At 41.7% G+C, this 22,436-nt stretch overlaps 1 protein-coding gene across 1 annotated transcript in view; it reads left to right on the plus strand.

Moving 5' to 3' along the window:
• Window positions 1–22,436, plus strand: part of LOC122090656 (UPF0613 protein PB24D3.06c-like) — a 30,725-nt gene that overhangs the window by 3,091 nt on the left and 5,198 nt on the right. Inside the window, exons 2-5 of the mRNA XM_042660300.1 lie at window positions 14,365–14,441; window positions 15,729–15,834; window positions 21,280–21,372; window positions 21,472–21,537. Of these exons, the coding sequence (XP_042516234.1) occupies window positions 14,365–14,441; window positions 15,729–15,834; window positions 21,280–21,372; window positions 21,472–21,537 (342 nt within the window). The remainder of the gene's footprint in view (window positions 1–14,364; window positions 14,442–15,728; window positions 15,835–21,279; window positions 21,373–21,471; window positions 21,538–22,436) is intronic.

The raw sequence follows: 22,436 nt of genomic DNA on the forward strand, positions 1-22,436 counted from the left end.
TATCATAAATGGGAAACTGCGAATTCCACTGTTATGACTTGGCTCCTTTTTTCCATGAAACCTGAGACTTGCAGAAGATTTATCCAGAAGGAAACTTTAAGGATAGAGGTGAAGCCAGGTTGGGCCGAGTCTTTTAAAACCCCAACCTAACCCTAGGTCCCCAAAACTCAACTTGGGCCCAACCCAACCCAACCCAACCCTGTCAGGTTCATGCTTGGGCCCCACCCTACAAGGCTCAGGGTTGGGCCGGGTTGACCCTGGCTAGTCCTATATTTTTTTTCCTAGAAAGGGTCGCAAATGTTAATTCTATACTTACCAAAGGGGGGGTGGGGAGATGTTAAGACTATGGTCAGTCCTTCTCCACCCCTAATCCATGAATTTGCAACAAGCGAGGTTGTCAATTTGGTTATAAGATAGACATTTTAATCGTTTGGTATCACATCTCCTAGAACCTGGACAAGCCAAATTTTGGCCCAATTCTTCATTATTGCTACTGTATCTAAAGTTGATACCAATACATGATAGGAGACAAACATAGTTGTCATGGCATTGCCAAGGCGCCGATTAGGCGTCCCGGCGGTTTAGGTGACCAAATCGATTGACCGATTAGGTTCACACACATTAATCGACTGCCAAGGATCGATTGGCATTGCCAAATCATCCCTGGCGACAATTAATTTGGTTAAACTGAAAAATATTTTGTTTTTTTTTTTAGTTTTAATTTTTAATTAATAAATTGATTCTATTTATAATAATGTTATTGGCAGGTGTATATTGATTCTTTTTCTACTAGTTCTATTGGCAGTTGGTAGGGATAAAATTGTCAGTAACTTGTACCAAGGAAAAAAAAATATTTCACTTAAAGATAAAAGAAGGTCACGACAGTCGACACTTCAGTCTTTCAACCCTTCTTCAACCTAGTTTGAACTTCGAACCCTAAGTGAACTAAGTGAAGACGGAAGGGACTCTCCTCAGGACCTCATCTGCTCCGGCGTGCTATTCCCTTGCTCCGGCGTCGCTAGGTATGTTCTTCTCTTCTTCTCTTCTCTTTTTTTTTCTTTTTTCCTGGTTTATACTTTATCGCCTCTTTCTCATCTTTTGTTTTCTGGTTTTTCGTCTTTGCCCAAGTGCCCTCTGGTTTATCGCCTCTCTTCTTCTTTTTTTCTGGTTTATTGCCTCTGTTCTTCTATTCTTCTCTTCTTCTCTTCTTCCTTTTTCATGGTTGCTCCTGCCCTGCGGCTGAGAGTCGCTGCTGTCTTTAGATTATTTATTTATTTATTTATTTTTTCTATCTTGCAGCAAGACTCTTCTTCTCTTCTTCTCCTCTTTTAATCTTCTTTTTCTTTACCTGTTGCCTTTGGTAGTCTGGTTTGTTCGACTCTTCACCTCTTTCTTCCCCCCCTTTTTCTACTACTAATCAGTCTCTCCTCTTCTTCTAATCTTCTTCTTCCTCTTCCTTAGTTCAGTCACACACACACTAGCACACTGCAATTAATGGGATATTGAACAAGGTTTCTCCTGCCATGCAAGTAGCTGTTGTCCTTGGAATTTTTTATTTTTATTTTTTGTAATGTTGTATTGCCTTTTTCACTGATGCAAAATTTCTAGCAGTTATGATTGTGGTCTTCAATTACCAGATTTTCCATCATTAAGAACCATGTTCTGTATTGTGGATTGTATTAATATTAAGCAAGGTAAGTCTATGTGCTGCTGGTTCCCAATATACTTGTGTTAAATTGTTAATTCGATGGATATTTTCTAGTTCTCTTCTATTGCAACATATTTTAATAATGTTTACTGTGATATATCATATATGTTGTTTCATATATATTTTTTTACAACTTTATGATAATGTCTTGTTGGCTATGTTGATTTTTTGACGATTTGATGTTGTTTGATGTTAGTTTTATATGTTATAGGGTATATATTGTAGGCTTGGAGCATGCTAAATAACTTTAGAAAATAGGGGAAATAAAGAAGTAGCATACTAAATAACTTTAGAAAATAGGCAAAATAAAAAATGACACATGGGCAATTTTGACCACCATGGCAACGCCATAACGGACGATTCATCGCCAAATCGATTAGCCACCCCTCTACCACCTTGGATCGATTTGATGCCGTGACAACTATGGACACAAAGACAACCTATGTAATAGAAAAGGGGGGAAATAGTTTGCCCATTTGGTCGTCTCAGCTCAATAGGTAAGAGTATGTGACTTGTGTAACACTTAATGTAGGTTGAAGTCATATAGACAGCTCGTGTAATGCTTCTGTAGTACATGATGTGGGCCTAGCGGAAGGGGAACACTATTACTAAACACAATAATAGATTAGGGTTAAAATCGGGCCGCGTTGGGCCGGGCCGGCTCTAGGTCTCAATCCAAGCCTAACAGGGTTAGGCCGCGTTGGGCCAGGTTGACCCTCATAACCAGGTTCGACAAGGTTTGGGCCAAACTTACACCCCTAGCTAAGGATATCCGGGATAGTGTCTCTAAGACCAATGACAGGATGGGTGACTCTGTTAAGGTCTACCAACTCCTTCAGCAAACTCTCTTCATGAAGCAGGGAAACATGACTATCTTTGACTATTACAATACTGTTGTAGGACTTTGGGAGGAGTATGGTCATTATCGGGACCTTCAGTCATCTAATATTGAAAACGAAGCCAAGGTTTACAAATCCCTCGAAAAGGAGCGAGTTTTGATATTACTAGGAGGGTTGAACGGATTATGAGCAAACCTGGATACAGATTTTGGGATGGTCACCCCTTCCATCCCTTGATGAGGTGTGTAGCTACTTATTGAGCAAGGAGACCAGAAGAGGTGCTATGGAGTTTGCTCCTCCACTTGAGTGATTTGCTTTTTCTTCCACTGCTCACAAAGAATGGCGTGGAAGTGGCCAAGGCCAAGAATCATCCTATGGGGATGACCGAGATAGACCCCGATAGCGTGATCATTGTGGGAAACTTGGGCACACTCAAGAGAGGTGTTGGGTGATTCATGGCCGTCCTAGTACACGTGATGGATCTACTAATACGTGTGGTGGTTGCTGAGGTGGGGCTACAACCCTTGCTACTATGATAGAAACTGATCCTCGAGGACCCTCACAGGCAGATATTAGCTCATTCTGTAGTGATGATATTGTAATGCTCTGCCGGTTCATGTCTTAGCTCGATAGTCCATCTACCTCACAGGATGCCTCAACTTCCGCTATGCATGTCACCACATCTGCACCTTCCACAGCTTCATCATGGGTTATTGACTCCGGTGCGATTGACCATATGACTAATACGGCTCACTATTATGATTTTTACTCTATTTGTTCTAGTAAGGATAAAGTTCGGGTGATTGATGGTACCCCCTCTGTTTTCGGTAAAGGCAATATTCCCATTACTTCTTCTATTTCACTTAAATCAGTTCTTCATGTCCCTAACCTTACTTTGAACCTTTTGTCTGTGAGCAATAGTGGTATGTAATAGGGGCACTTTAGGAATTTTCTTTATGCTAAGCTGTCCTAATTTGTATTTCCTTTTATTTCTCTTTCACCTCTCTTAGGGAGGAATATGTAATTCCCTAAAGATATTGGTTGAAACTAATATAGGTGAGATGAGCTAAGAGCCCATGCATGATTTGCCCTCATCTCTCTCTTTATCCTCTGTTCCTCTCTTCTCTTTTTGTCCTAGTTCTCTAATCTTTATCTTCTCAACTTCCAACTGAAACGACATCAGGGAGGTGTTAGTTCAAAATTTGTGGTGGACAAAACTAACAAAACTTGGAGCCACAATAGAAGGGGTGGAAAGCTCACACCTTCATTTAGAGGGCAATTCTTTGTGCAGCAGAAAAATTTCTTCATTCATTCATCATCGTAAACTGAAAGTATGTGGGGTATATATATGCTGACTACTGGACCCTGAATAACTATGATTTTAAAAATATGAAACCAAAAAAAAGAAAAGAAATTTTGATCTACTGGCCATAATTTTCTCAAGTCAACACTGATTTTTGAGATTTGAATTAGAAAAGGTGCAACTATATTAGATTCTTAATAAGTAAAGGATAAATAAAGACGGTTCAAAGTTTATGACAAAAGCTGACAACTCAAAATAATGTTACATTTTATTAGACTCAAACCTAACCCATTTAATGTTGTTTTATGGTTGTCCTTGTTGGTAAAATTTTTTGAAGAAACTTTCTCCATGTAACGATATGAAAAAAATCCAATCTTTTCAACGCTTTTGATTTCGTCGCGTTTCGATTCCGTATAAGGAAGTTGTGACATCAGAAAGGTCTAGGTTGGTCTTTTTACATGGCTGAGTCAGACGATCGGGTCTTCTGGAAAGTTGTAGGGCATCGAGTTGTGGTTCCAACGTATTTCGTTTCGGCTCAATCGGAGTTTGTATGAGAAAGTTATGAAGGATTCCGCGGGATCGGTCTGAAAAAATCCGATCCAATATCCCTAGTTGCTTTTGGTGTTGGGAGGATTTTTCAGATATTATTTTCGAAAAATGGGGGTCTTTTTGCAATTTTCATAAGGTTAGCTTTTTGGGTGTTAGTAGAAAAAGGTGAGCTTGCTCATATGTAGTGCATGTGCAACTTAAGGGCTTCTAGATTCAAATCTCGAAGATCTTATGAGATTGATTTTGAATTTAATCCAAGAGAAGTTAATCCGATGGCTGGTATTAATTTCAACTTTTTGTGAGTGAGAGACAAGCGCCCTTAAAATCCGAAAAAAGGAGCTAATGAAAAGCGGCGACAAAAAGAAACCGGACCGCTTATGTCAGCGTGACATCATCTATTGACTTTACTGAAGCTGATCCAATGGCTAAGATTCAATATCTGTTGCATAGATCCAAGGGCCTATTTTAAATGCGTTTTTTTTTATTAAATGAACGGCCCAGATCACGCCGTTTCTTCCCACGCTGCCAGCGTACGCCAAGCCATCCTTTGAAGATTCCATTTCTGACTTTCTAGTTAGCCCAACTCCAAAGGGCCATATCTCCCTCATCCCAACTCTGATTTGGGTGATTCAAGTTGGAGATTCTTCAGAATTGGAAGAGAGCAGGCAGAGGGGTTGCAGAGGTGGCCGGCAAAATGAGTTGAAGCTCATGGAAGGCTTAGGGTTTGATGGCAAGACTTCCATCATCTTGCACTTGAGTTTATAGCCTCCATTAGAGGCTTAGGAAGCTGCTGGAAATCAAGGCAGCAAGCTCCATTGGTAGTTGCCAAGAGAAAGAAAAAGAAAAGGGAAGGGAAGGGAAGAAGAGGGAAATAGAGAAGTTTTCCCCTCCCTTTGTGTGTGTCTTGAATGCCTTTCAAGAAAGATTTTCTCAAGCCCATTAATAGAGATTGAAGGTTCTTGTTGAGAATATTATTTCCCCATTAAAGCTTTTTTTTTTTTTTTCTAGATGAATAAATAAATTTATGCCCAAAGAGAAAAGAAAAAACAAGGGGAAAAAGGGGCGGGGGGAGAGGAGGCTTAAGCTGACAAGGAGAAGCCAACCCCGGGGGGAACAATGCAAAAAGCAACTAGAAGGACAAACAACAACAACCAACAACCAACAGCCAAGGCCTGAACAGGGGGCCGTGGGGGTTAAGAAAGAGGGGGAGGGGCAGGCAAAAGGTTCCAGGAAGAGATTATGTGGTCATTTCTGATAGAAAAGGGGATCGGCCGAGATCGAAAAGAGTTCAGAGATTGGATTTTAGAGGCAACATCAAAGAATATGGCTTTCCAAATCCTATAAGGGGAGCAGGAGTTGGAAGACCATCTACGAATGTTACGCTCCATCCAAAGATGAGTAATTGTAGCGGAAAAGGCAAGTTTACCAATGATATCACAGATGGAGGAGCCAGCAAAAGACATATCAACCCAAATACATTCCCTATCAAAGGGAAGAATTAACCTAGGGGAAGGCCAGCAACAAGCATGGACAGTTTTCCAGACCAAAGAAGAAAGAGGACAAGAGAAGAAGAGGTGGGGGATATCCTCTTGGCCATCAGGGCAGAGACAACAGGTAGGATAGACTTGGATGTGCCGCTGAAGAAGGAAGGACTGCGTAGGAAGGCAGTTGGAGAGATCTCTAGGTAGTGATACTGTGACGGGGAATATGGCCTTTGAACCAGGCGAGGTTACGTCATGGGACAACAAGGCCCGAGGATCTAACAAAGGACCAAGCAGAGGCAGAGGAGAACAACCCATTGGAAGAGGGAAGCTAGACATATTTATCCTCCCTACCACAATGACTAGGGGGAATGGGGGAAGGGAGGCCCACAGATCCGCGACGAGGGGGGGGGAGAAGGAGAAGGGGTCCAGCCCAGAGGGGAGAGAATGGAGGAGACAGAAGAGGATTTGGGAAGACCAGAGGAATAAATGATCCTAGGGGTAACTAGAGAAGAGAGGATACCCGAGGGGAGCCAAGGGTCCATCCAAAGGGAGGTCGAATGGCCATTGCCAATGATGTTGGATCAAGCAGTAAGGGCAATGGGTCTGAGGCTAAGGATTTTCTGCCAAATCCACGAGGCATCAAAGGGGGAGGGGCAAGTCCAAAGGGAGTTGTGAGTAAATAGAGAAGAGTATACCCAGTCCACCCAGATGCTCCGATGCTTGGAGGCAATCTTCCAGATAAGCTTGAGAATGCCCATAGAGTTTACCTCCTTGATCCTTTGGTTACCGAGACCTCTTTCAGACTTGGGCAGGAAGACCTTTTCCCAAGACATAGGATGGAGAAACTTGGAGGAGTCGGAACCTTTCTAGAGGAAGGAGCATAAGAGGATTTCAATGGATTTGACAGTGGAAGCAGGAAGGACAAAGATCCCAGACCAGTAGAGATGAAGTGATTAGAGGACAGATTTGATAAGAACAAGCCGATCAGCATAGGAGAGAAGCTTGCCTTTCCAAAGCTGAAGCCTTTTCCGGATCAGATTAAGCATAGGGGAGCAATGGTGGGCAGAGAGCATAGAGGAGATTAGAGGGAGGCCCAGTTATTTGACTGGCAAGGAACCCAAGGAGAAGCCCGTAATACGAAGGAGAAGGGATTGGCTTTTAGAAGAGACACCAGAGAGGAAGAGATTAGATTTGAAGAGGATGATGGAGAGGCCAGAAAGGGACTCAAAGGAATGAAGGGCAAACATAATGGAAGAGATGGAGAGGGAGTCAGCTTTAGAGAAGATCATGATGTCATCTGTAGAAGCAAGGTGAGTAAGAGAGAGTTGCGTACACTTGGAAATAGGGGAGATGAGATGGAGATCAAAGGCTGGCTGCATGGAGCGGGAGAGAATCTCGAGAGAGAGAAAAGAAAGGGGGAGAGAGGGCAGCCTTGGCGGATACGCCGCCCAGAGGGAAGGACCCAGTAGGGCTACCATCGACTAAAACTGAGAAACGGGGAGTGGATATGCAGCAGAAGATCCAGTGGACGAAGGTGGGGGGAAAGGACATTCGGAGCAAGGCTTTAGAGATGTAGTCCCAACTGATAGAGTCAAAAGCCTTATGAATGTCAATTTTGAGAAGAGCAGAGGAGGAGTGGTTTTTCCGATCAAACCCTCTGACAATCTCATGGCAGAGGATGATATTGTCAGCAATGCTCCTCCTAGCTATGAAGGCTGATTAGTTGGGGCTCACAAGAGAATCAATGACTTTCCCAATCTTGTTAGCCAGAATTTTGGCTATAAACTTATAAAGCAGATTACAGAGAGAAATAGGCCTAAAGTCATTCATCGATTCGGCTCCTTCCTTTTTAAGGATGAGGCAGAGGAATGTGTGATTGATCCCTTTGATCTGAGAGGGGTTGAGGAAGAAGCTCCTCATAGCAAGGATGAGATCATTCCGAATAATGTTCTACCAAGAGGAAAAGAACCCCATACTGAAGTCATCAGGGCTAGGGGCTTTGATGGCCTTGTGAGAGAGGATGGCAGAAAAGATTTCCTCATCAATGGGAATGGAAAGAAGAGAAGGAAGAAGATCATTTGGGACGAATTTATTGAGGAGATGGGGGGGATAGGAGGAGGGGAAGGAAGAAGAGGCTGGGAGAAGATTCCCATGAAATGAGAAACAGTTTCAGACTTGATTTCCTCAAGGAGGAGGAGCTCAGTACCAGTGGAAGAAAGGAGTTTGGGGATGGTATTCGCATTGTTTCTAGCTTTGAGAGAGCGATGGAAGAAGGCGGAGTTGGAATCTCCTAGATTAAGCCACTTGATACGAGGTGAAAGAAGCTCTCCTCTTGGGCAAGAAGCAAGGCAAGCTCAGAAGCAGCAGCCTTCTCATCAAAGGCAAGGGCAGGGTTGAGCAAATCAAGCTGGATTTTGGATTGAATGAGAAGAAGCTTGTCTCGACAAGAGGAGACACGGGAAGAAATGTTGCCAAAGATGGAGGAATTCCAAAGCTTAAGGGCAGCTTTGACAGATTTGAGCTTCTTGGCAAAAGCAATAAGGGGAGGGAAGGAGCGGGGAATGGTAATGGACCAGGAATTTTGGATAATGGGAAGAAAGTCCTGATGGGAGGTCCACATGTCAAAGAATTTGAAAGGCTTGGGACCGAAGGAGTGGAAGGGAAGAACATAAAGATCCATGGGACAGTGATCCGAGATATCAGGGAGATCAAAACAGGCGTGGGAGGAGGGAAAGGACTCCAGCCAAGGCTCATTAAGACATTGACAAGGGTTCGGTCAAGCTTATAGGCAACCCGAGAATAACCGGCTCTATGGTTATGCCACGTAATCTTGGTGCCAGACCACCTTAGATCACTGAAACCAAGATCATCAATGCAATCATTGAAGGAATTGACTGCTAGGGGGTCAACTTGGTTACCTCCATACTTCTAATGGCTGAAACGGATGACATTGAAGTCTCCCCTGATCCCCCAGGTATAAGAGTCAAAGGAGGGAGCACAGGAGAGAAGATCGGCCCAAAGGGGGAGCCTACAAGAGGCAAGGTTATGGGCATAGATGATCAAGAAGAAGCATATGAAGGAACCAGAAGCATGGGAGATGGAGAGGTGAATGACTTGGTCCGAAGAGGAGAGGGGAGAGATGGAGAGGTAAGAAGGATTCCAGAGAATTCAGATTCTGCCAATGGGACTATGGAGGTAGTTATTGGCGAAGGACCAGGAGGGAGCAATAGTTGCGGCGATGCGAGCTGCATTAGACTCTAAGACTTGAGTCTCAAGAAGCCAGCAGAGATTGGACTTGGAGGAGCGAATCCAGGATTGGATCTCCACTTGGTTAGCTAATGAATTGAGACCACGGGCGTTCTAGATGGTCCAAGGAGTCATGTAGAACTGCATTGGTGAGGCAACGGATGCTCAGAAGAGCCAACGAGAGGTCTAGAAGATTTGAGCTTGAAAGGAGGTTTGGATGGAGGATTAGATCTAAGATTAAATGTGGCGGATTTAGAACGCAATGAGGTTCTGGAAGTAGAGGTGGAAGATTTTTTCTTCTTGGAGCCCCAAGAGATAGGGGGGAGGGTAGGGAGAGAAGGGGAGGAGGAAGAGATGCTGGTGGAATGAATAGAGGATGGTGGGTTAAGGCTAGTGGAGGTTATGGGGGAGCCTCGGAATGGGGGGAGTAGGCAATAATGAGGTAGAGTCATGGCTGCAGGTTGCAACAGAACAGGTGAGGTCATAATTCGCAATGGCACAAGAGGGGCTGGAATGGGAACCAGTGTGCGAGTAGTCCGGCAGACTCAGGGGAGTCATGGTGGTTGCAACGGCAACAAAGCTGGGGAGAGACCCAGGGGGTCAGTTTGCAGGGCAATTCCAGTCGTAGGCAAGGTAATGGCGAACTCGGTAGCGCCTTCCAAGGCTAAGGCATGCACCTCTGAGGATTGAACAGAGGCGATGCATACGTAGTTGACTGAAGCAAGAACAGCAACATCGGGGTTGATCGTGGGATCAGTAGTTGTGGAGATCTATGGCAGGATGCCAGCTTGATCAGTCGGATTAGTGGTAAGGGAATAGCAAGCCATGGGAAGAGAGACCAGCGATTCCCCTATGTCAAGATGGCCAACAGTGGCAGTAGTGGCATTGGCGATAGTGAGGACTCCAGCAGCAGATGTGCGGCTCGAGGGAGCGACGACATCGGCGACGGAGAGGATAACGACCGCAGACAGGTTGCTCGTGGGAGCGGCAATGAGCTGAGGCAGAGAGTAGGCGGCAACAGTTATGAGTAGAGGCAGCGGAGGTGCGAGTTGTAGGACGGTTGGAGACTGGGAAAGGGATATCCCAGGGTCGTCGGAGACCACAGTTTTCGGTGTGGAGCTCAGGGGAGTGTCAGAAACCAAGGGCGAGGTCACAGAGGGTGATACAGGTGAGCATGAAGGGTGAAAGGGGTCCTGGAGGCTGGGTTAGGTAAAAAAGGAGGGGTTGGGATTAGGGGTGTCAATTGGTCGGGCCTAACTGGGCCTGACGGTGTGAAATCCTTGCATCATGAACACCCAATTACTTAAACAGGCCTGGGTTTGGAGGGCATGGTATGGTTTGTGATTAGGCCGGTCAGTGTCGAGCTTTAATTGGGCTACCTTAAACGGGCCTTAAACGGGTTCTAAACAGGCCTACCCTAAAATCATTTTTTAAGCGGATTAAACTATTGGCTTTAAAACTAATGGAGGATAACATTCACAATTCTGGAACCATATCCAAGGGAATCATGTTTTTAAAATGTAATCTAAGTTACAAGAATTACACTATTCTTAACAATTGAATGATCCAAGAACATTACAAACCTGAAATTGAATTTTTTATTCACTGGTATACATAATACAATGAAAGAAAAAGCCTATTTTGGGCAGCTGTCTTTTCCATCAATTATTACATTACTTTGGGAGTTGCTTGACTATGTTAGTTTTTTATAGATATTCTGCATATTGTTTGTGCTCAATCTTATTATTTTAATGAAAACCAAGCTGCCTGTCTGTGCCAAATGTTTATCTTTTCTCTATGTTGTCTTTCTTCACAGTGAAATCACAAAGGTCACCATATTTCTCATTGAAATCCCATATGTCCACTGTGTTGTAATCAACTATTAGTTTAGTCCTACCTATTCCTTACTCATATTTTGTAGTATCAGTGGTAGAATAGGTATTTACAATTTAAGCATTTTTCTAAAGGGGTTGGGTCGGTCGGGCTAATTGAGTTGGTTCTAACGGGCTACTTAAGTGAGTCGGGCCAGTCGGGCGCATGACGGGCTACTACTCTACACCATAAACACCCATTTAATAAACAGGCTGGGCTTAAGCCCGACACGTTTATTAAACGGGCCGGTTCAAGTCGGGCCTTAAGCGAGTCAGGCTGGGTCCGGCCTACCAGTGAGGGCTCAGGATTGACACCCCTAGTTGGGATGGTTAATGGTTGTGGATCGGGTAGCTGGATTATGGATTGGGTTATAAAGGTTTCCCGGGTATAGGGGGTGATCCGATGGAAATTTGGAAAAGGTGTTGAGTAGTTGAGCCAAAATGAAATTGTTAAGAGGGTAGAAAATTGGTTCAGGGGGTTTAGGCGGTTCAACCGGCTTAGAACTAGGTAGGGGTTCAGTGGTGATAAAAGGCATCGGATGAGAAGGGAGGGCGGATGTGAGAGCCGCAGAAGTTGCCAGTGGGAGAGTGCCAGAGAGTCATTCGCAATGATCGAAGACACAAAGGGAGGAGAGCTTGAAATGGGAATGTTAGGACCGACAGTAGAGGAGGACAGGGGTTCAGAGGTGGGAAAGGGACTTATCTCATCAATTCCATCAAAGGAGTCAACTGGCGTCAAGACCAAGAACGGATTGGGACCAGAGGGCAAAGGATCGTTGAGGAGACCAGCGGTCCGAGGATGATGCATAGCAGCGGCAAGATTTATCGGTGTCAGGTTGTGGCCAAGCTCCGAGATATTATTGTTATTTTTTTCCTATGTTTCCTTCTGTAAGTTTGCACCATGAAGCGAGAATCATCAGGGGCATCATTTGAAGGCCTGATGGGTTCTTTTGCGGGCTTGGATTTGTTGCTTGCATAGAGTTGTAGTATGGCCAAAGCATTTACATAGAGTGCAGGTAGGTGGCAACTAGTCGTATTTCACTTCTTGTTCAAAGGAGAAGCCTTCTCCGTCAATGACAGTGATCCTTGAGGGGAGAATTTGTTCAGCTTGAACTTTGATGCAGACGCGAGCGTAAGACAGACGATGCATAGTCTTCGTTCTTTTATCGGAATACAGGGGTTTTCCCATGATGGAACTGATGAGGCTAAGCCCTTTGACACACCAGAAATGGAGTGGGAGGTTAGGGAAGATAATCCACTGGGGAATGGACTTAGGTTCAGATTTGGAAAAAGATAAGTGCTCATCCCATTGACGGAGGAAGATGGGCTTTTTCCCAACATACCAGGACCTCCGTCGATGGCGGCACAGCGATCAATGGTGCCAGAGAAGTAGAAACGAAAATGCCATTCTCCAACATGTAGATTGAGAGAGTGCCAGAGGGCTTTCATTTGTTTAGAAGGGAGGCTTTAACCACAGAGAAGGGGGGGCAGCTACCAAGGAACGAATCAACAACACAATTACTCCACTTAGAGATTTCAGAGGCAAGGAGACCCGGCAGACAAAGTCCAACAGGGATAGAGTTATGGATGGACGGTGGGTAAAAGTAAAGGGAATGTCCAACTGAGGAAGGGAGAGGAGAGGAGAGGAGGAGGAGGAAAAGACAGAAGTCCAGGGGTGGGAATCAGTGGGTTTGATAGGAGGAGGAGAAGGAGGAGGAAGGGAAGAGGGGATGGAGGTAGGCAGAGTCAAGGGAGAAGAGGCGGGAGCAAGGCAGTTTCCGGCGGTAGGGGCCGCCGGAGAAGGGGTGGGCGGCATACGGACAAGTCTGGGGAGGGGACATCAGAGTTTTTTCTGGTGGGTTAAGGCTAGTGGAGGTTATGGGGGAGCTTGAGAACAGATGTGTTGTTCGGCTTGGGGAACTAAGGGGAGGGGAAGAGTCCATTAAAGCTTTATTTACAAGGAAGACTAGAAAAGGAGAAGTAGAGAGAGGGGAGCGTGTGTGTGTGTGTGTGTGTTTGTGAATACCATTGCTCCTCCATTGAAAGTAAAGACAAGGAGAAAATAAAGGGAAAGAAAAGAAAGAAAGAAAAACCTAGAATTTGGTTCTTGTGAGTTGCTTTAAGAAACCCAAGTGCCAACTGGGTTGAAGCATTGGTGGCACCAAGACAACGTGGTCGGCATCAAGTGGAGATTGACGTCACTGCATCTCCAGAGGTTACTCCTTGCCAAGATAACCTCACTTTTGTCAAATTTCCTTTATTATAAATCACTGTAGGAAAGATGTTTGATGAAATGCCTAAGTAATAGTTGTGGTCTATTTTGGGAGAAATTTGCATGTATGAATGCTTCACTATAGCCCAACCTTATTTTTGTAATTGGTGTTCAGTGGGTGCTGGACACAGGGGTTGTGTGTTCCTTGGTAGTTACCACTACCTAAACCTATTTGCCGTGAGTGCAACCTCTCAGACCATTCTGGGAAAACTGGGGTGAAGACTTAGCCATTGTATGTCATTGGTGGAAACTGAGAATGTGTTCCTTTGGTTGTGGGTGTAGTCATAATTAGTATTGAGAAAATGCTGAGCTCGACAGTGGGCATTACTTTGTGCATGTAGGCAACTGGCCGAAGCACGTATTTCTTGTGTTGTGGATGTGTATGCTCGTATTTGTATTGTGGATTGGAGTGCTTGGCTGCAGGATGAGTGTGTACATCTGGTAGACTTGGCCACTTGGTGGTGCAGTGTGGATGTGCATACGACTGTGTATGTATGAGATAGTGATTACCGTCTAAGGTTTTTGAGACAGCTTTGGGCAGCAATACAAGTTATGTGAGTAAGTTTCGTTCAGCAGTAAGAATTGTCAGTAGTACTCATAGCAGCTTTGGGCAACATCAGTAGACTGTGCATGTATCTATTGAAGTGCAAATAGTGATTGCCACATCAGGGGTACAACTGAAAAATGAAAAGGATTTGGCACACTAATTCACCCCCCCTCTCAGTGTCAACTGGGTCCCAACATTTAGTTCATTAAACTTGAAATATAAAAAAATATCCCTATTGCCCCAAAACCAAGATGAAAATAATAAAAACTTGAAACTATTTTAGCCAACCAATCCCACTATTTCCTAGAAACTTTGAACCCATTTGGTGCTACTTGGGTCCATGGCCTGGAGATGCTCCCATGTGGGCTGCACAAGAAAGGAATTCTGTCCTTACACTTTCTTTACACGTCACATATCCTGTTTCTTAAAGGAATGCTTTGTTTCCATTTTTAAGTGGCTTCAAATATTGAATCATGATTCCTTCTCAACCTGCATTGTTCAAGTGCTTACATTTTTAGGTGCATTGTGATACTTTGTTTCTGCAGGTGGCGTTTAAAACAGGCGAGTTCAAACAACAAGTCATATTTATTGGTGGATTGACTGATGGTTTTCTGGCAACTGAGTATGTTCCATTACTGGCACTGCATGCCATCATATGTCCTCACCTTCCTCCTCAGCCTTCTATTTATTATCATGTTGTCTGCAGTGCTCTTTTTCCCATTCTTTAATGATAGTTTATAGGCCACTTAAGTATTAAAAAGAAAATGGTGTCTTGTCCACACAGAAATTGTCATCTCTGGACCTCTGTCATCTATGTTGTGCTCACATTTTTCTCCGTTAAATTAATTTTGAAGGACATTGTTCCTAAAAGAATATGCATGTCTTGGAGGGTGAATAAGAAATGAGAAATGGTCTTTAAGATGGTCCACCATCCTCAATAATGTAAAATATGTAATAGTGTGTCAGTGCTGCCAGGGCATGCTTTTATAACGACTGTAGTTCAGCTAGAGAACCAACCACATATGGAGAACTTTCTTCTTCTGAAGTTCTGAACTACTGCTCTAGATTGGGTTCTCTCAACCAGTTTAGTCATTATGGTCTAAACTTTGGGAATGTCAGTGAGGAATATGCTTTTGAACTTCCTTTACTGTCTATGCTCAAGTGGTCTGGAACTCTGTTGGAATTTATGATGTTAAACACGCAAGAGAGGAAAGCTGAAAGCTATGTGGTCTCAATGGTTAATTAAGGTGTGTGGCAATAAATGGAAAAGGATTTCTCAGCTAACCATGTGGCTTGGAACCAAATGGGTGTGTTATAACAAAATAGAACCAGCTTACAGAATCTCTTAACAGGGTCAAATATATTACTATTTTCTGGGTATTTCTTTGCAAAGAATTTAAAAATGAAATTGCACGGTATGTAGGCTGCAACTGGACTGGACGAGTCAGCTTCTAAACTTGTTTGAGTGTACTACTGTACATATTTCGGGTTTGGTGGGATCTTTGTTTCCTTCAATAACTTGTTTCAAATTAAAACCCCCCCCCCCCCAACAAAAAATAAAATGAGGGAGCAAAGTCTGATGAGCTTTTGAGCAACTGCCCCAGTTCAAGAGTCTGGCATTTGTCCAGACCCACATGTCAGCAAAACTGTCAGCTCTCCTAGCCGAGCGGCTTTTATGTCTCAGATAATGTCAAGAAATCCAATGCTCACAATATGTCTTGTTGGAGGTCCTTGGGGTTCCCGTCTCAGTGTTTGCATTGTGGAGTGAATAGTAGCTTTTGCTCTTGCTTATTCAAGTCATCAGTTTTACTAATTTTATGCACTAACTTAATTCATTGTTGAAGATTTGATTGAAGGTTGCTCATTTAAATTTTTATTGGTGGTAATATTAGTTTCTACCTTGTTGCAGGTATTTGAACCCTCTATCAATTGCATTGGAAAATGAAAAATGGTCCTTGGTGCAACCACTGCTTTCATCTTCTTATATCGGATATGGCACCTCCAGCTTGAAAGAAGTAACCATCTTTGTCATTATTTAATATCATTTTGGCAAAAGTTTCTCTAGGTTCTAGATGGCATCTGTTGATGTGCAGCGTGGTTCTGCCATATGAGGGCTAATGTGGCCAATCTGACCTTTGCATAGACAAAGTTCACATTTAGTTGTTTAATTGTCAATTTTTGTGGCCATCTCAATCGTATGGTCCAGAATCTGGTGGATTCTTCTCTCTTATTTTTAGCTATCAGTTGGGGGGGGGGTGGATGGTGTAGCAATTCTAATTGTTGGACAGATAGGATACCATTTCAATTGGCCATGTATCAAATTCAAATATTTTCCTTCTCATCATCAACCATCCTTATCTTGACCAAAATTGGTCTATTGACTGTGCCATTGGCCTGAACCTTACCACATGAGTCAGGGGTGCTTACCTGGAGAAACTATGCCCCCTAATTTGTTTTTTTTAGTTAGGCTTCATATTTTTTGCACTTTAGTTATCTAGTTGGATTGGAAGTGTTTACTGATTCTATATTTCTCTTTTTCTGCTGTTATTAGTTATTTATTCTTGATTAATTTTATTTTTGCTTAAATGGAATCAGCATTTTGAATGACTGTGGCTACCTTATTCTAGACCATACGAACCCCACCCCCCTCTCCCCGTGTAAATAAAATCTTCCAAGTGGTTGGAAAACGAAGTTGTGTTGAATTATTTTGAAACTGCAAGATGAAAATGGTTGTCATGTTTCCAGGTATCTAATAAATTTATGCATTAACATTATTTGTGAAAACCTCAAGGAAAATGTAAAATGGTAGAAAATTTTCCTTATAATATCCTATTTAATTTGTGTGCATATTACATAAATATGTATATTGCAGAAGATAGAAATTTATTTTATAGTCAAAAAGAGGTAGTAATTTACCATTTACTATATGATGTGTTTGAACAAAGGTCATTTTGGTGGCCTGCATATATCACTTGTAGTTTGCCTATATGCTCAACTTTATAAAGCCTCTCAATAGGCAGCTTCTGTTTGAGGCTTGCACGCTTAGGTGCTTTGAATAATTGAATCTGCCTCTGGCCTTCATTTTTTGTGGTCAACTTTGTGAAGCTTATATCTTTAGCAGCATCCTGAGGTGTTCTTTCACTAAAGCTTCATATCAAGGCATCCAACAAAAGAAACAAAAATAATGCCTATTAATGACCCAGCTCTCCTTTGCGCGCATTAGCACAACAGTGCTCATAGATCAGCTTTACTCCACACAAATAGAAGTAGGCCTTCAGTGTCACCTCTGGGTTAGCCCACCAAAGCTGGCTCCCAGATGAGTCGAACCGATTGAAAACTGACCTTCCCTGATGTTAGCTAGGCTGAGACTTAGCAAGCTACCTTGGCCTCTTGGCAGGAGGTTCGCTGTACCCCTCCTTCCCGGTCCAGCCGCGACACAGCACCTGAACCCAAAGCTACGATCGGGTCGGTAGCTTAACAAGCAAGTCTTTTCACCCCTAGGCGAGTCAGACATGCTTAAAGTGGATGAAGTCTAATATTGGGAGGCTGGACACTTTTTTAAATTGTCATTTGGGCTTCAAAATGGGATATAAACAGCTTCCCCTCTATTTCCTATTTCCCAATAGGTTTGAGAAGTGTCTGCAATATGGAAGTTTGGTAATGTAGGACAACCCAGACCAACCGATATCAGTTCAGGTTAGGACAGATCACTAGAAGACAAAATTCTGGTGATTTTAAATATCTCACTATTGGCTGAACAGAATCAGCTAGAAAGTGGATCAATCCTTAGTTAAACAGAGGGGAACAATCGACCAGAAGATTGGAGCAAACCACTGGCTGGACTGATCCCAACAGTAGGGGCCGAATGCTCTGTTTGCAGAAATTCTGGGCAGAAAACAGAGAAAACACTTACCTGGTTGCAGCAGCCTTAATCCTTGAAAATATGACTGAAATTAATTGAGAAGAACAGTAAAAGAGAAGGGCCTCTTGGACTTCACGCCGCAAAGAGTCGTCGGATCACACACCAACCCTATCCTTGATCAAACACAAGGAACAACCATGGAATTCACCCAGCGGCAGCACATGAAGTTTTTTTCTCTATTGTCAAAATCGTGGCTCATAAAAGAGCCCTCTTCTTTATTTATAATGATGGGGAGGGTTTACAAATAATAGTAACTCAGAGTTACTAAATCTGAGTTACTAAAAACTGATTGCTAGAAGTTACTAAAAACTGGAAATTGGAATCTAATAAAAATAGAAACTAATTTTGACAGAAATTAGAAACTAACAATGACTTGAAATTAGAAACTAATTTAGGACTTCAAAATAGAAACTAAATAACTAATTAGTAACCCCATCAGTAGCCCAAATCATGGGCTGACTTGGACCAAATCTGGGTCGACCCAGTCAGCCACTTGGGTCGACCTTGGTCTTGGTTCTCCTTGTGTAAACCCTTGTTGGTACTGCATCATTTGGGTACCTATTCAATGTTTAAAAGTTAGACACTTAGGCACCGTTTGATAATGTTTTCAGAAATGCGTTTTTCCGTTTGCCTGTGCTCAGAAACGGAAAACCACCTTAAAAACTGTTTGATAAACCTGTCTCGTTTCACCTGTTTTTTGAAACAAAAATTGAAATTTATGCTTATTTTTGTGTCTAGAAACGGGTTTGACGAAACAAGTCAGGTTTTTTTTTCCATCTTGGAACAACTTGTGGGCCAAATAATCGATGGACCCCAGATGAAAAGTTGCATCTCCTAACCCAGCATTAACTTTACCTGGTGGCTTTCCAAAGTTTGAAGGTTCTCCAGGGAGACGAGAAGGAATACACCAAATTTTTGTTTTCCTGGTGGAAGCCTTAAATCCACATCCATCGATTCCTTTGTGGATTTCTTTTAATTCTCTCTGGACCCTCATGAATCGATTATACTAAATCGTTGCCAGGGATTGAATTTCGAATTCCCTAGAAAACGCACACCAACCTAAGGTCTCTACCTAACCCTACTTAATTCGAGAAACGTGTTTATCAAACACCAAAAAATCCATTTCTGTTCACAGAAACATAGTTTTTAAGGCGGTAAGACGACGGAGGCGTTTGAGGGTCTTTCGGAGCGCCTTAGCGATAAAGCGGGCATAAAGCGTCGCCTTATTGACTAAAGCGTTCCTGTGTAATTTTTTTATAAAACCAATCTATTTGGCTCAAATCCTAATTAAATCCTATTACTCATATGTTAAATAAATATTAAAAGTTCATATTCATACCAATGTAAGGTATTCATCAAGAAAACAATCGATAAAGTGAATAAACTAAGTTCATCTTCATCAATCATCATAACATATTAACATATGATATAAATACATAATTATGAAACAAAATTATAAATATAAAGAAAAGAAGACATAAAAAATACAAGTATTTATTATACTTACCTCTATGATGCCAAAATGAGTGCCTAAGCCCTAAGGTCATCCACTATATTTCTACTTCTGTCAAAGAAGAATGAAGCTCACCGCTACCGGAGCAAACTCACTGCTGCCGGAGCAAAATGGTCGCATAGATCAGTGGTTCTTCCTTGTTCCTTGATTCCTTCTCAAAGCCCTTTCTTAAAATCCTTGACTAAATCCAAACCCTGTTTGTGAATTGTGTTTTTGTATTGTTTGTTTTGGTTATTTTTGGTGGAGTAAAGTTGATCCCATACATCTCAAGTGTTAACAAAATCATACACCTACCAATAAAAAATCTATATTTGGAATCTTCATCAAGTAATTTTATAATGTGTTTAAAAAAAAAAAAAAACCATAAGGCACCACTTCATGTAAGGTGGAGCACTGCCTTACCATCTCTAGGCCGCATCGGTGCCAAGGCGCTGGTAAGGCGACGCCTTAAAAACTATGCACAGAAACGTGAAAAATCGTTTCTGTTGTTTTTAGACATAGAAATAACAGAAACGTTATAAAACGATGCCTGAGGCCACTCTTGCTAGCCTCGTTACATATTTTCCAAGGTTCAGCATATCAGGTTTCAACAAGGTTTTGAAAATTTTGAGGAAACAAGGGAAATTTTCTTGCAAGGGTGGAAAACCCCAAACTAGATTTTCATGGTCTGATTTTTTGTGTACATCCTATTTTTGACATTTTTGACATTTTTGACATTTTTGACCTATTCAAAGATTTAGTTCCATGAAAAAAACATCTAAAGTGATACTTGTGGTGTTGACCCAAGTTTGCTAGTGTACGTTGACTGAAATTGTACTACTACTACATGTATAATGTAGAAGATGCATACTAAATGATAAAAATTGAAATCATTCTACTATATTTATAAGTACATTATACATAAAAAAAAAATGATATTTGTAGAAAATGGGGTTTAACTTTTTTTCTCTAAGAACCTTTCCTTGAGTAGATGTACTTTGGTTTGTGTAAGATTGAAGTATAAAATAAAAGATTGATGGAGAAATTTCAATTTCTTGGTTGATTTCTTACGTTTTTCCACCTCTTACAGTCAAAATAGGGGTGAGAGAAGTCATTTTTTGTAAAATGGGGTTTTTCCCACGAAACAAGCCTTTTTTATTATAAGGGCCTAGTTAGACCAAAATGGTTGAACCCATCGAAATGGTTGAAATTTCGGTCAAAATGGTCGAAATGTGTCAAAATTGGGGACTTTTATAAGTACTAGTGCATTTCGTCTCGGTCTCCCTTGATATAGTCGACCATTTCGGTCGAAATGTTGAACCATGATATTTTCACTCTTTGTGTTTTCCCATTGTATTGTAGGGAGGATTGAAAAGTCTTGATGTATTATATTTGGAGGGGAGGGGTGAAGGAAGCATTAAACAAACATGGTATGTAAGTCCAACCAATGAAATGCGGTGAAATAGGGATTAGAGTTTAGGCCTATTATTTTGTCAACAAATCTCAGATTCATAAATAATTTGATATCTAAAGGTCTTTGAGGAAAGTGTAAGCATGCGGAGGTTGGCTCATAATGACAGAGTATGGCTTGGGCATTCTATCTCAGTTGTACGTTATCTTGTTGAATGTTTATCTGCTTTGTTTGTTTTTACCTAGTTATCTGGGCTGGTTTATGTCTGAATGGTATGCATGTCTTTGAAGGTTCTTTTTATTTGTGTCTTGGAATGAATTTGAGGCAAGTTGTATCTCTCATGTTGTATAATTATGGAATCTTGTATGAAGATAACATGAGCCCAAGTGCGTAAGCTCTTGTTTGTACAACAGTAGGCCGTTATTTGCTGTTTGTGCAGTTGTGCCATTGACAAGAAAACTACTAAAGCAAAAGGCAAGAAAAAGGGATGCGCTTTTAGATTAATATTGTATTTTGAAGCTGTGTTTATTTATGTATTATTTTCTGCTCAACTAACAACTCAACAAGCCTTGCCGCAACTACTGGGGGTTTTTCCTGCTCTAATTCAAAACTTTATTGCACTATTTCTCCTGCAGGATGCCCTGGAGCTTGATCAACTGATTGGTTATTTCATAAATAAGGAAGATTCTGAGGGAGTGGTGTTACTTGGGCACAGCACTGGCTGTCAGGTGACTATTTTGAAGTTATAGCTAAATTAAACTTAGTTTAGCACTTAGTACTTAAATCTTGTATATGTGAACTTAAGTTTTGCTTGGCAAAAAATTTAGGATATTGTGCATTACATGCGTACAAATGCTGCATGCTCCAGAGCAGTCCGTGCAGCCATTCTACAGGTATATACGCCTTACAGTAGTTTGTTTTCTTGTTATATAATGTCCCTGATATTTCTATGCCTAGTGTCATCGAATTGGATGGTAACCAGTTGACTAACACTTGTAATACAACAACCACAACATACAACTCAGCACTATCTCAACTTAACGGATCTGGAAAAGTCATCAGTGAAAGTAATAAAATAGAGAAAGCCTCCTCTTGCACTGATTCATAGGTTCACATACATCAATATGCACCTTTTCTAAAGCATGGGAGAGTCTTTCACCTTTTGTGTAAGACTTTTTAGTCATTTGTCCTGAAATACAACTTTCACATGTTGGGAACTTTTCTAGATTTACTTCAGTTAATATGCCAGACTTCATCAATTTGGTAATTTTATCTATATTGATGTGCCCTAGTCTCAAATGCCAAAGATATGTAACATTATCTTTCATACTAACATCCACATCACATATAACATTACCACACACTTGCATCTGATACATATTGTTGTTACAAAAACCATGCAACACAACTTCACCATCTTCATTCATTAAAATTCTCCCATTACCAAAATAAAATTCATATCCAAGTTTTTACAACATTGAAGCAGATAACAAATTTCTTCTATGACTAGGAGCTTACAAACAATCAACTATAAAAAATTATTCCATTATTCAACTTTAATTCAAAAACTCCAACTCCTTCAATCTGCGCCTTATAATCATTTCCCATGTAGATGAAGCTGGTATTATCACTTATTCTCCTTAGTTGCTTAAACCCCTGTAAGGTATTAGAAACATTCACAATTTCTCTAGAGCCAGCCCACCAAGATCTAGACTTAACAATTGTTGTGTTAATCTCATCTAGAATCAATGTGGCAAACATACCTTGGGGTTTTCCAACAGACTTTCAGAAA

Source organism: Macadamia integrifolia, chromosome 10 (genome assembly GCF_013358625.1).
Source record: "Macadamia integrifolia cultivar HAES 741 chromosome 10, SCU_Mint_v3, whole genome shotgun sequence".
Classification (NCBI taxonomy): Eukaryota; Viridiplantae; Streptophyta; class Magnoliopsida; order Proteales; family Proteaceae; genus Macadamia; species Macadamia integrifolia.